Genomic DNA, 13,423 nt, shown 5'->3' on the forward strand with positions numbered 1-13,423 from the left:
TTAATTCACACAATGGCGTTTATTTAGTACTTACTAACAAGTAGGAATACATAATACTCAGTTCTTCATTTTCAAAGTGGATGGTCTTTTTCCACTGTTTTAGTTTTCATATACACAATCTGGTGGATGGATGGGTAGTTCAATTCTTCATTTGATTGGCCTCTATAAAGTTCATGTTACAGATGCTATATCATCTCTTAATAGGGCCCCTTAATCAGAGCTCATGTAGACCCGTATTGGAAAGTTTATTGTTAACAATAATTACAATAATTATTGTTATTTCCCAGTTTAGTAATGAATGGGATTTACAAATTATTTGTAAATTATCTGGCAACCGGTGTGTACTGTCTTTATCTAGTATGGAGAAATGCTAAATAATATAGGCTATTTCAATAATTAAAAGATGTCTTAAGTGATATTTATATAAACTGAGACTACAGCTGAAAAGTAATCTAATTATTTTGACTGTTTGATTGAATATAAAATGCACAATTTACTACTACTTGATTGTTCTAATATTCAGACACTTCTGCATATTCTGCACTTAGGTTTATTCTCCTTTCCTTTTATTTTGAAATGACGGGAACATATTTGCAAAACTTTCTTGATAACATGCATATCACCTGTTGCCATTCGAAATACCATTAACTTAGTTTAAATAATACTATAGTCATCACTCTTTACTTAGTGTTGAAGTACTGCTATTTAATATTACGAAAGTTTAACAGTTTAACTTTCAGACAGAGGTCTCCTGCCATCTAGCGGTAAGCTATTATACTGCAGTTACATTCTATATTGAAATAGTGACCATGATTATACATTCATTTCCCTTCTTTCATGTAGCCTATCAATTGGAAATTGTAATAAAGCATGATTCAAACATTTTATGACACATACAAATATATATTTTCTATTTTCATATTAAGTCTTTCATTGCCATTCTCTGACAATTTCTTGCTAAAATATAATATAATATAATATGTTTTATTTAAACTCTCAGTCCCAGTTTAATTATATCAACAATTAATATTTGCGAACCATTTTTTTTCTGATCATGTTTCAGTTTAACACTTATTCGGTCTTTACATTCTTAATAATACAGAGATTATTCGCGGGGGTTCTCGTGTGTTTCGGATCCACCCATGTGTTTCCAGCAGCAGCAGTCTGAGTTGTCTAAACACGTGCCACTGAAATAGCTTTGCGCATCACGCATGACAACAGCGGCCACTCGTCGTGATTTGTTCCAGCGCACATCAGTGAACAGACACGGAACGCGGCCGCTTCCGCCGCAGCCAACGAAATCTCACCGGGGGCGGGATTCACACAAAGAATCATCCGCCGTTATGACGTCACCTCCGCAGTGTCGCGCGCACCCGCTGAGAGACGCGCGCCTCGTCACATCAAGGAAACGCTACTGTTGAACTCAAGGTAGGAAATCATGTAACAAGCAATATAAGGAAAATGCATGAACGTTCTTAGCATGCACTTATGACCGTGCTTTTATTTTGGATGCCGTGCATGCATTAGATAAGAGTGACGTGGCTCAGATTGCAGTGTTTTGAAGCGCTGGGCCTGTAAATCAGCTGATTAGATATATAACAGCGTACAAACAGACTGTATATGATGAACTGCATTAGTGGGGCTGTAAATAATACACGCATTGAACTGGTACAAGAAATGCCAATGCGTGATCCAAAAACATGATGGTGAGTTTGTTAGCCATATGGCTACCAAAAACAATCACAAGACAGGCTTGTTGCTGTTTTTTTTTTTTTTATAGTTTTAAGTTCACAAATGCCATAGTATTTGTGTGTGTGTGTGTGAGAGAGAGATAATGAGGTGAAAATGCATCAGTAGGTGTGGTAGGAAAGCCACTAAATACATGATCAGCATTAATGCATGGCATCAGGCTGATTTTATAATGACGTTATATTTTCTCCATGGTTTTATTTTATGGGCTGTACTAATATCCTTGTTAATAAATAATGAACATTTATTTTGTAATTTTGCTTAAATATTGTGTAAGATAAATTTTATTTATAATTTGAGTGCATACATCTTATGTGGCATTATTAAATTCTATCATATATATAAGCATTATGCAAATATCTATATACCATTGTAGGTATTGGTAATTAAAATACTAATATGATGATGTTGATGATGAAAAACAAAACAAACAACAACAAAAACACAAACAAACAAACAAACAAAAAAAAAAACATTGGCCATCCACTAATTGGGGCCGTTTAAAAAAAAAAAAAAGAAAAAATGTGATTTGAACAGAGATATGTAAAAAGAAAAATTAACATCTCGATTTGCATCAAAACAAAAATGAAAGAAACAGCTCACATGTTTAACAAGAACTAGAAACTAGCAAGTGATCACTTTTGATCTCTTAATGTCCACACTATACCTGTGAATAGTACAGTGGACCCAATGTTTTATTTTTGTAGTACTATCAAGAATACTACTACTACTTCTTCGTATATGTATGATATGTTACATTACTAACATGCCTCAATTTCTTCAATTCCACCTTGCATCTCTGTTAAATCTGCATTTCACCACAAATCAGGTGAAATGCGTTTAACCTTTATCAACAAAAATGTTTCAATATATGCAAGTGGGGACATTATAATGGACCAAGTGCTCTTAGCATTTTTGATGCACATTATGTGCAAACAGCAAAATAATCCTTTTCACAATTTCGGCCAATAACAAATGTGACGTTTTAGCTTTTTTTGTTGTTGTTTTTTTGTAGTTTTATAACTTTGATGTAATACACATCAAACACACAGACATGACTTTTCTCCTCCCCTGTAGGCACCATGGCCACACCAACGTATTTAGATCCAGATTTGGTTCGGGAGGTGCTGGAATGTCCTATTTGTCTGGAGACCTACAACCAGGATCAGCTTCGACCCAAACTGCTGCAGTGTGGTCACTCCGTGTGTCGCCAGTGCCTTGAGAAACTCCTCGCCAGCACGATAAATGGCGTGCGCTGCCCCTTCTGCAGCAAGGTGTCTCGTATGAGCAGTATTTCCCAACTGGCTGACAATCTCACCGTGTTGAAGATCATCGATTGTGCAAGTTCATGTGGCTCAACCATGGGTCTCATGTGCAAGTCTTGTAAAAACCGCCTGCCCCGGCAGTACTGCAGTGACTGCAGCATTGTGTTGTGTGATATTTGTAAAAATGAGGGTCACCAGCATCAGGGTCACGTCGTACAGGCCATTCGTGTGGCTGCTGAACAGCGCCGGAAAGACATCAGCGGGAAGCTTTCTAACTTGCGGGAAGCAATGGGAAACATTCAGAAGAAGAAGGCAGCTATCGACAACTTGACAAAATCACTCAGACTGAAGTACAAGGCTGTTCAGCAGGAATATGCCAAGGCTGAGTTGCGGCTCCAGGAGGAACTTGGCCGTTCGCGCCGTGCCTTTGCCACCTCCTTGGCTGAAATAGAGAAACTCAATGCCCAGATTCTGGAGGAGCAAACTTACCTGCTCAATATCGCTGAAGTGCAGGTAGTGTCTAGATGTGACTATCTAACCATGAGGATCAAGCAGACAGATATTTCTCTACTGGAGGAAGGGAGCAACAATGAAGAAGAAGAGTTGGACTTAAAAACCAATCTGCCCGTCATTCTGAAACTACAAGAACCTGAATTTGTTAAAACGGAGTGCTCGAAAGCCTTGGACGTTGGGCAGCTGACCACAAAACCCTGTACTGTCAATGCCGAGGAAGAAGACAGACTCGATTTCGCCACTTCTGTTGCCACCCCTTTGGACATTTACCGTGATATTGACATGGAAACGGCAGTCGAAGAGGCCGTTTGCGCTTCTCCCGGCAGCTTCAAGTCCAAGTCTGTCGACGGAGGTGGACCTTCTCCAGGAGCTTCTAGTGGGCAACTCTGTCAGTTTGTGAAAAAGATGGGCTGCAAGGGCAATCTGCCGGGCATGTTCAACTTGCCGGTAAGCATTTGTGTCACCCCGCAGGGTGAGGTGCTCGTGGCCGACCGAGGAAACTACCGCATCCAGATCTTCAACCGCAAGGGCTTCCAAAGGGAGATACGGCGCAACCCGAGCAGCATCGACAACTTTGTCTTGAGCTTCCTAGGTGCTGACCTGCCCAACCTCATCCCACTCTCCATTGCAATCACTGCTCAGGGCCTCATCGGTGTCACCGATAACTATGACAACTCTGTGAAGGTTTACACCACCGAAGGCCACTGCATTGCTTGTCACAAGAACCAGCTCATCAAGCCATGGGGAATCGCGGCCATGCCTTCGGGCCAGTTTGTCGTGTCAGATGTCGAGGGGGGAAAGCTGTGGTGCCTGGCCGTGGATCGTAATGTAGGGGTTGTGAATTACAACCGCTTATGTTCGGCTGTCAGGCCCAAATTTGTAACTTGTGACTCCTCAGGTACAGTCTACTTCACACAGGGCTTGGGGCTAAACATCGAGAATAGACACAATGAACATCACCTTGAGGGGGGTTTCTCAATCGGCTCGGTGGGCATGGATGGCCAGCTGGGAAAGCAACTCAGTCACTTCTTTTCAGAGACCGAGGACTTTCGATGCATTACCGGCATGTGTGTTGACTCCAGTGGGGACCTGATCGTGACAGACAGCGGGCGTAAGGAGATATTGCAGTTTCCTAAAGAAGGCGGCTATAATATTCTCATTCAGGAGGGCCTTACCTGCCCTGTAGGGGTAGCTGTTACTCAAAAGGGACAACTGCTTGTCTTAGATTGCTGGGACCACTGTGTGAAGGTCTACACTTACTTGCAAAGGAGACGTTCCTCTACATGTTAAGACTGCTGTGTGGACAATTTATTAGACGTCACTTTAATTAAATGGCTTCATTACAAATGCGTTTGCTTCTCAGTGATTTCTGATCTGTGGTTTGCAGTGGCCGGGATCAGGCAGCTAAGCCGCAACCATTCACCACTGCCATGGAGCAACTGGATGATGGCTTATGGGTATTAGTGTGGATGATTTGGGCAAATGGATTTCGAAATATAGCACAACTGATGGCAATAACTGACAATATTGTTCTTTATTTTGCACACGCAAGTCAGTTCTCATATGTTATTTATGGTTTTTCTGTGCTGCTGTACAGGCATTAAGATTTGTCTTGAGTTACTGAGAAGATATTTTTTGTAGTTGCTGTATAAATTATATTAAAGGTATATTCCTGTTTCAGTACAAGTAAGGCTCAGTCAACAGCATTTGTGGGATAATGTTGATAGTTACAAAAAAAAAAAAGTAAATGTTACGTTGAGGCAATTACTATTTAAATGGAGCCAATTTTTGGAGAATTTAAGAGCCATTAAGAAAATTTAAGAGAATTTAAAATCCCTTACATTCTTATGTTAAAATGTGTTATTTCAGCTGCATTTTTACAGTCAATTTAGGCATTTTGTTTTCATGGCAACAAAATAACATTGGAAATAACTTTAGACAGATAAAGTTTAGAAAGTAGGGAAGTCTGATCCAAATTGAATATTGAGTATCTGCCGATACCGAGTCCCGATCCGATACTTGTATTTTCCTAGTGCTTGATGTACACTTCATGGACATTATAGCCAATTTATGAAGTTATTAAAATCAATCCAATTCATACAGGTATGCACAGAGAGTTTTTCAGGGACAGAAGCTTTTTCAGAGAGTTTTTCAGAGACTACAGATAGAAGTAAATGGTAAATAAATTACTTTCGAGTGGTTTGTTACTGAAGTGCACATCAAATATGTTAAACACAGAAGCTCGGAATATGTGCGTGAGGTGCTAGAACAGACCTCATTGGTTCTTGCACCTCACACACATTTGAGCATTTTCTTTTCCTTTTAATGTCGGTTGCATACCGCCACCTACTGCACGACACCGGCATGGCAGCTGACGTAAAATAAAGATCGGGGCTTAGCATAACAGATACAGATCAGTTAAAGGGGTCATATGATGCCATTTTTAAAGATCATTATTTTGTGTATTTGGTGTAACAGAATATGTTGACATGCTTTAATGTTCAAAAAACACATTATTTTTCAAACACTGTACATTGTTGTTCATCTATGCCTTGCCTCTCTCAAACGTCGTTTTCTACAAAGCCCCTCCTTCCGACAAGCACTGCTCTGATTGGCCATCTGATCCAGTGCATTGTGATTGGCCGAACACTACAAGCGTGCGTCGGAAATGTAACGCCCCTTACCATAATCGCAAAGTAAATATAAAGACTGTTAATAATGTTGTTAGTTTTACCATCAGTTCAAGCCCAAAAGGGGAACAGAGTCGCATGACTGACACACAGTGATGATGCTCGTATGTATTTGCAGTACACAAGCCGCATTTAAGACCGCTGACGTGCTGTGATTTCTGACTGGCTGTACACTCCGCTGTGATGTGACCCTGTTCCCCTCTCAAACACACACAACGCGTTACTCTACACTGCACAAAACTCTGCATTTGAACAGTCAATAGCAAATACTTAAACTAATAACAAAACATACATACAGTCGCTGATTCAGAAGCGCCAGATTGTCATAGCAAAGTCGGAATTGACCCTTTTTTTTTTTTTTTAAATAGTCTTTGTGCACAGCCAGCCTTGTACTCTCCTAGGTTCACGAAACTGTCGTCCATAAAATGAGTTGCACAAATTCAAATATTTGGGTTGTGCTGTTGTGTTGTAAACAAATCTTAACCAATGATTCCTAATTGCATCTACTTTCTGAAGGCCAAATAAAGTGCTTTTGCATAGAAACACACAGCGTCTCCCTGACATGGCTGCATCAACACTAATGCGGTTACTGAAACCACGCCTTCTTTCTTTGCGTGCACATTTGGGTGGCATTACGCAAATATTTCCACATTGTGGCATAGACATGTGGGGGCGTGTTTGAATGAGGCGTTTCAGCCCGATCTGGATCCACCTTCTCTTTTAGATAGAATAAATCCTTTTGTGGGAGACTTTGAGCTTTGCAACTCTGCAGATCTTATACATGCACAAACAGCTACATAACACACTAAAGAAAAGGAAAACAAGAAATTGCATCATATGACCCCTTTAAAATATACTCAATTTTTATTATTTTTTTTTAAACACTACATTCTTGTTAACGCTAATGCTTTTTTTTTTTTTTTTTTTGTTAGTTGTTGCATATTCATTTTTCTTTTTAAACTGTCAGTTGTAACGTTTGCAGATTGGCCCCATCCACCTCCTTTGTCTAAATGCCTTACTTTGTCTAAATGCTCTTTTGCATTAAAGAAATTATGGCTGTTTTTGGTGTTAATAAACATAATGCCACAAGTGTTGTTGATTAAGCTTAACTTGTACTGAACCTAGAATATTCCTTGAATGGGAAGGATTGCTGTGGAAAATGTTAAATGTGCTGACTCAAAACACTTCTGTGAGTGTCATGTTCATGTGTAATTGTTGTAATGAGTTCCCATAATGCCCTTACTATTAAAGTGCCCCTTCATACCTGAAACGTGTCACTAAAGGACCTTCTGATTTATGTAACAGTATGAATCTTCCATATATTGAAATAGTTACACCTAAAGAACAATAAGCTTGAACAAACGTTAAGTAATTGTTACTACAACAGATGAGATTATAATTAAATGATCTCAATTAAATTGTCTGTTATTGTTAATTATTTACTGTGAATTGGCTTATAGTGTACTCTAGTTTGTGATAGCATTACTCTGTTGCAGGAACCAAAGGAATGTTAAATTCAGGAGATATTTACTAGCCTATCATCAGAGTAACTGCAATAGTTCGACTGAAGCAGGGAAATGACTCAGCAATTTACAGACTATATTAAAATCATATATGATATTATGTTTTGCATTGAAGTGTCCTTGTATTAAAGAGCTGGATCTTAAAACTCTCCTGTTTGAAAGCTTTAGATAGCTTTGAACTCTGTGTCTTAAAATTCTGGTTATGATATGGGCCTGTATGTTCAAATGTGTTCTGGAGCAGATTATGGCTATACAAACAATCACAAATAGATTAGAACATAAACCTATGATCACAATTCATAACACAACACAAGTGTGCATTGCATTCTTTGGCTTGCAGAGGATAATGTAGTGGATGCTAGTGTGAACGTCTTTCATGTCAGTTTTCTTATTTAGGTACTCAACTACTGTCACTGTCAACGTCATAACATAATGTATTATGTTAGAACTTAAGTTAAATGGCACATACATTTGAAGGTAACTAATGTCACCGTCTTGAGCACTAAGGTTTGTTATTGCCAAATAACACAAGACTGCATGTGAAATATCACAAGTTGTCAGTGCACTGGTCATGAATTTGCATATGTGCAGTTGTGAAAAGTATGTTTCTGGCCTTAAGTTTTAAAAATGCATTTGTACATTACCAACACATGCAGACAGCCTGCATTGGCCTTATAACAAATGCACTCTCCTTGCACAAGAGATCCAGAGAAACTGGTAATGTGCACTGTCTGTCATGCCATTAGATAAGGAAAATGATTTCCAATGAGTTGCCTGTCCATGTTAGGACTTTGAAAGACCACTTTAATGTATGCCTTTACACTGCGGGCATAATTAAATAGTTAAATTCATCTAGCTTTAACCTTAAAGAAAAAAAAAAAAACACTTTAATCACACAAATTCTGTTGAAATGCAAGAGTAAAGACAATGAAAATGGAAATAATGTAACAAGCACATTTTATTCACCTCTTTCTGACAATTTGTTCAACTTGTTTTGACTGTTTCCAGAGGTTCATCTATGGCCTTCTTTAATAATGTATTTTTGGCTTGTGTTAGGATTTGTGCTCTTTATTTTAATGCCTCTCACTTAATATGTCATATATGTAATAAAATGTATAGAAGTAATATATGTTTTACCAGTATATATTGTCATCGCCTTGCTTTGTCTAGTCATTGACAAATTGATTTCTAACTAGTTTCAAGTATCAATACATGTACCTTTTTTCAGAAAACACAGGAGTATGCAATCATCTCAAACAACTCAATATGCTAACCAACTTGGCATGATTGAAAAATTGCTAGAGGAATCATTGCTATTAAAAGATCTAGTAAGCATTATCATCATGGATGCACAAAGCAAGATATGATTAATGAGGCCCATGTCTTTTGTTACTTATTTTTACTTTTAGCAAATGTATTAAGCTCGATCCACAATGCAATAAATATATTTTGTCCTACTGTACACAGTGACGTCAATACAAGACCATCATGGGTGATTTTTTAAAATTTATTTATTTATTTTTTTCTCCCTTTTGTTATTGGTTGTCAAAGTATAATGTGATGTCATTTGTTCATGACTTGTTGCACAAGTAACTTTTAACATTGTCCATCATGCTTTAGGTCAAACGGCCTAAACATTGAGTACATTTTCTCACACTATTGTGCTTTTGTCAGGGTTCAATGGCAGGAGATTCTGAATTGACATTAATTTCATAAGATCTAAGCGTAATCATGTTAAAGCATTGATGTTGGTGTCAGTGAAATGAGTCCCAGATTTGTGTCTGTACTGTTCATGACCAATTGCGTGCAATAAAAACAACATCTGAGATTCTGTTTTTTTTTGTTTGTTTTTTTTTCAATTAATTTTAAAATGTTCTTCAATTTAGCATTTCCCTGATTGAAACTTTATTAAAGAACTTTGCCTCAGTGTTACTGAAAAAAATAAAATAAAAAACACTAATAATCCATTACTAGGGCAACTGTTGGGCACTTTTAATCATGTTTAAAAGTAAATTCAGAACAGTGTAAACATTTAGTCTATATAATAATCAGCCAGATAAAAAAAAAAATAATAATAATAATTCGAATTCAGTGAAGAGGTGCATTTAAAATCTCAATATTGTTTCATCAATGCGTAACTATAGTCATCAAAGTTTAGATCAGTTTATGTGTTTGTTAATGTGTCGTTCATAACTGCTCTAAAAGTGAAATCCTGACTAAACTCAACCCCTTTTTTTTTTTTTAAATATCACAATTCACGATTTTATCACAATTCTTTGTCATGTTGGTTTGACTATTTTTCAAGTTGTCTGAGCACTACAGACAAACTAATTTCCAGAGACAAAGCCTTTCAAGGTAACACAATATAAAAAAAAGAATGGTTGATATTTAGGCCAAAGTGGGTGAAGATAAAAATCTTTGTCATTATTTTATCTTTGTTATTCAAAAATAAGAACAAAGATGCACATTACAAATACACATAATATCCACAAAATAAAAAAAATTAAATAAAAAAAACTGCTTTGTTTTCAGGTACAGTAGGTGTATTCAGCAGGTGCATTCAAGAAATTGAATGAACAAATCTAAAAATAAAACCCTATATAGTTTGATTCCTAATAAAGCAACTGTATTAAAGTTTTTCAGTGGAGGAGTGAATGATTTTTCTTGTTGTATTTTGTTTTATTAACAGGATTATTAATTAAAGGAATAGTTCACCCAAAAATTAAAAGTATGTCATCTGTCTGTTAGTTCTGTCATAGTGTTTTAGGTTTATACCATCATTTACTCACTATCAAGTTGTTTTAAAACTGAATGAGTTTACATAAACATGAACATAAATGTTATTTTGAAGAATGTAACCAAACAGTTGCTGGTTCCCAGTGACTTAGTATTTATTTTTTATTTTTTCCCTACTATCAAAGTAAGTCGAGACCAGCAACTGTTTAGTTACCCACATTCTTTAAAATATCCTTTATTGCGCTCAGCACAAGAAAGAAATTAATACAGGTTAGGGACAACTTGAGTAAATAATGACAAATTAAATTTTAGGATGAACTATCCCTTTAATGACAATCGGCAGCATGTTTAGTTCTGTCTCTTTAAGAGCTGCACGTATCTAATATACAGGCACACATTTGTATTTCTCTCAACTGTTTACTTTCATTTTAGACATAACCTACTTAGTCTATATGTAAACCATGTGTGTTTTGACAGTATTAACACAAAAGATAACTTAGTCCAGTTATAATTAAGACGCTGTTGACAGGCTTTTAGTGCGCCTATGAGCGCTTCGGGTGTATGCCATGAGTGAAAGTGCACATCAAAACAGCACGTGAATGAAATGTTTATCTGGCAAGGCTTTAAAGCACATTGCAAATAATGTACATTTGTGATTGCAAATAAGTGCAGTGTCCCGTGAGAGTAACTCTACCTCTGAGTTGACACAGGTGTGAATGTATGTCACGCTGTACAGTATATTGAGACAGAGGTGCCAAAACTGCAGCTGATAGAATGTGCACTGAATGAGCAGGATACTGCCATATTTATTCCAAAGCAGATCGCGGAGACTTTTTTATTTTTATTTTTTTTATCGTCCACGGTAAAAAAATCATCATATTGCACACCCCTACCTTGAAGGGAAATGTGCATATGCTTAAATCCACGCTCTGTCATTTGTACAAACTGCCTTTGACGTGGAAAAGTGCTTAGCGTCACATCAGGGTCTGAGCAGATGTACATACTTTTCTTGTCGGAGTACTGCAGGTTTTTGAAAATGTAAGCTGTTCTTGCAGCTTGCTGTTCTAAATTAAAGGATTTGGACAATGACTGGTGATCTTTTATATGTTAATGACATTAATTAGGAGTCATTTACAAGGCAGAGAGCTGAAACCATTCAGTTGCAGGCAAGTTCAAGATCATTTTCGATTCATAGATTTCACATCTGAAAGAGAGGCATACGTGCCTACATTTATTCTATGAATCACACGTAGGCATATTTGAGAGATGATCATAAGATCACATTTAGGATGGTTTCTGAGCAACATTTTATTTAAATGAAACCCACTGTGTTTTGTTGTACTTTGTAACTGTAAAGTCTCCAAAAAGGACAATCATATATATTAGATTCCATTGAAGAAATAACATTACCAAATGATGATAGAATGTTTTAGAGGTCGACCGATAGTGGATTTTACCGATACCGATAGCTAGGTTGGACCACACTGGCCGATACCGATTAATCAACCGATAGTTTTTAAAATGGATACTGAACGAAAACTAAAATAGAGCTTTACTATTTTTAAAAAAGCAGTAACAGTACTGAACCATACTTTGTAAATGAATAAAAATGTAGTATTAATATTAATTATTATATTGATCATTAAAGTTATTTCATAGTTCACTAATGTTAAAAGAAGAAACTTTAAAATTTAAAAATTATGCCTATTAGTAATTGTAAATGTTGAAATGAAATGAACACACTCTAACAAGGAACAATACTTCTACAGCTTCCATTAACATTACAAATGGACTCTTATCGTTAAGTATTACCATTTAATTTCAAGTCATGCTTAAATTAAAGATAGCCATCTTGAAATATCTACACAAGGCCATATTAACATTACATGCACAAGTTATTGATATTGTATGTGTACTCTCACATTTTATTTGCTGATGTTTTAGAACACTGCATAATTATCTAATCAAAATATAAAAATAAAAAATATGCAAGTTACCCACTGTGCAAAAGCGCAACACTGCGTCTTGGAGAAGTCACAGGTGTCACACACAACAGACGCATCACGTTCAATTCAAGCAGCGGTCTAAAACTGTTTATTTAAGCACCAAACGGACATAAATTTGCTTCATGTGGCATAAATGAGTTTGAGGTTCAGTGTTTTAAAAAAAATCTGTATTACGTATTATTAAATCTGTAAAACGATCTGTATTACAGCTCTCTATATGAAGCATACAGACTGTATTAGAGCCACAGAAAGACAAACATTTTGCCTGAAAATGCACAAAACATAATTTATAGCCTAGGGTAAAGTCATTATGTAAATTAACAATGATTTGGGACAAACTTAAAGTTATTTAATGGAAAACTATGTGAATGGTGCTCTGTTCCGCGGCAGGATTTTCTGTCGGATGCATTTAAATGCGCGCTTGAAGTTTCCCGCTCTGTGCAGCGCTCAGTGTCACATGCCAAAACAAACAACATGTGCTGTTAGTGATTTCCGCCTCTAGAGGCCGCGCTCGTGCTGTATAATGGCAGCAGACCATTCTAAACCACTCCAGCAACAGACGCAACACGGAAAACTATCGGCATGGATTTTTGCCGATGACCGATAGTTCTGCAAATCAACTATCGGTGCCAATTAATCGACAAAACCGATGAATCGGTCGGCCTCTAGAATGATTGGTGACAGGATGACTACTGCTCCCACAAAGCTATTATAGAAAAAAAAAATGTCTGAGACACTATGAAAGCTAACAGAACTAACTGGTAAAGCTTTGACACGCTCATTGCAAACCTTAGTTCCAACCCAATTCAAAAAACGTCTAAACAAGCTAATCTTTTACTTGCAAATTATAGACAGTTGTGTTTAATTAGGGTTGGAACTAAAGTCTATGGGATGTCGGGAGATAAAGAGCCCAGATGTGTCCATAACCTGCTTCTGGAGAA

The 13,423-nt window shown here is 37.0% G+C and overlaps 2 protein-coding genes across 6 annotated transcripts in view; one reads left to right on the forward strand and one right to left on the reverse strand.

Annotated features, from left to right (window-relative positions):
* LOC131540270 (astrotactin-2-like) overlaps positions 1-13,423 on the reverse strand; it is a 588,347-nt gene that overhangs the window by 127,003 nt on the left and 447,921 nt on the right. The window lies entirely within an intron of this gene.
* On the forward strand, positions 472-9,582 carry trim32 (tripartite motif containing 32). 2 transcript variants are annotated; one of them, XM_058774889.1, is made up of 2 exons: positions 472-1,428; positions 2,827-9,582. In XM_058774889.1, exon 2 carries the CDS (start codon positions 2,832-2,834, stop codon positions 4,815-4,817), a length of 1,986 nt encoding a protein of 661 aa, XP_058630872.1. In that variant the 5' UTR covers positions 472-1,428; positions 2,827-2,831; the 3' UTR covers positions 4,818-9,582. The 2 variants fall into 2 exon arrangements, with proteins under 2 accessions (XP_058630872.1, XP_058630873.1); XM_058774890.1 differs by lacking the exon at positions 472-1,428 and adding an exon at positions 1,436-1,706.

This window comes from Onychostoma macrolepis, chromosome 05, assembly GCF_012432095.1.
Source record: "Onychostoma macrolepis isolate SWU-2019 chromosome 05, ASM1243209v1, whole genome shotgun sequence".
NCBI lineage: Eukaryota > Metazoa > Chordata > Actinopteri > Cypriniformes > Cyprinidae > Onychostoma > Onychostoma macrolepis.

Bases quoted from the DNA above. Each gene is read 5' to 3' on its own strand.
- trim32 (XM_058774889.1), top strand. From the start codon at position 2,832: ATGGCCACACCAACGTATTTAGATCCAGATTTGGTTCGGGAGGTGCTG.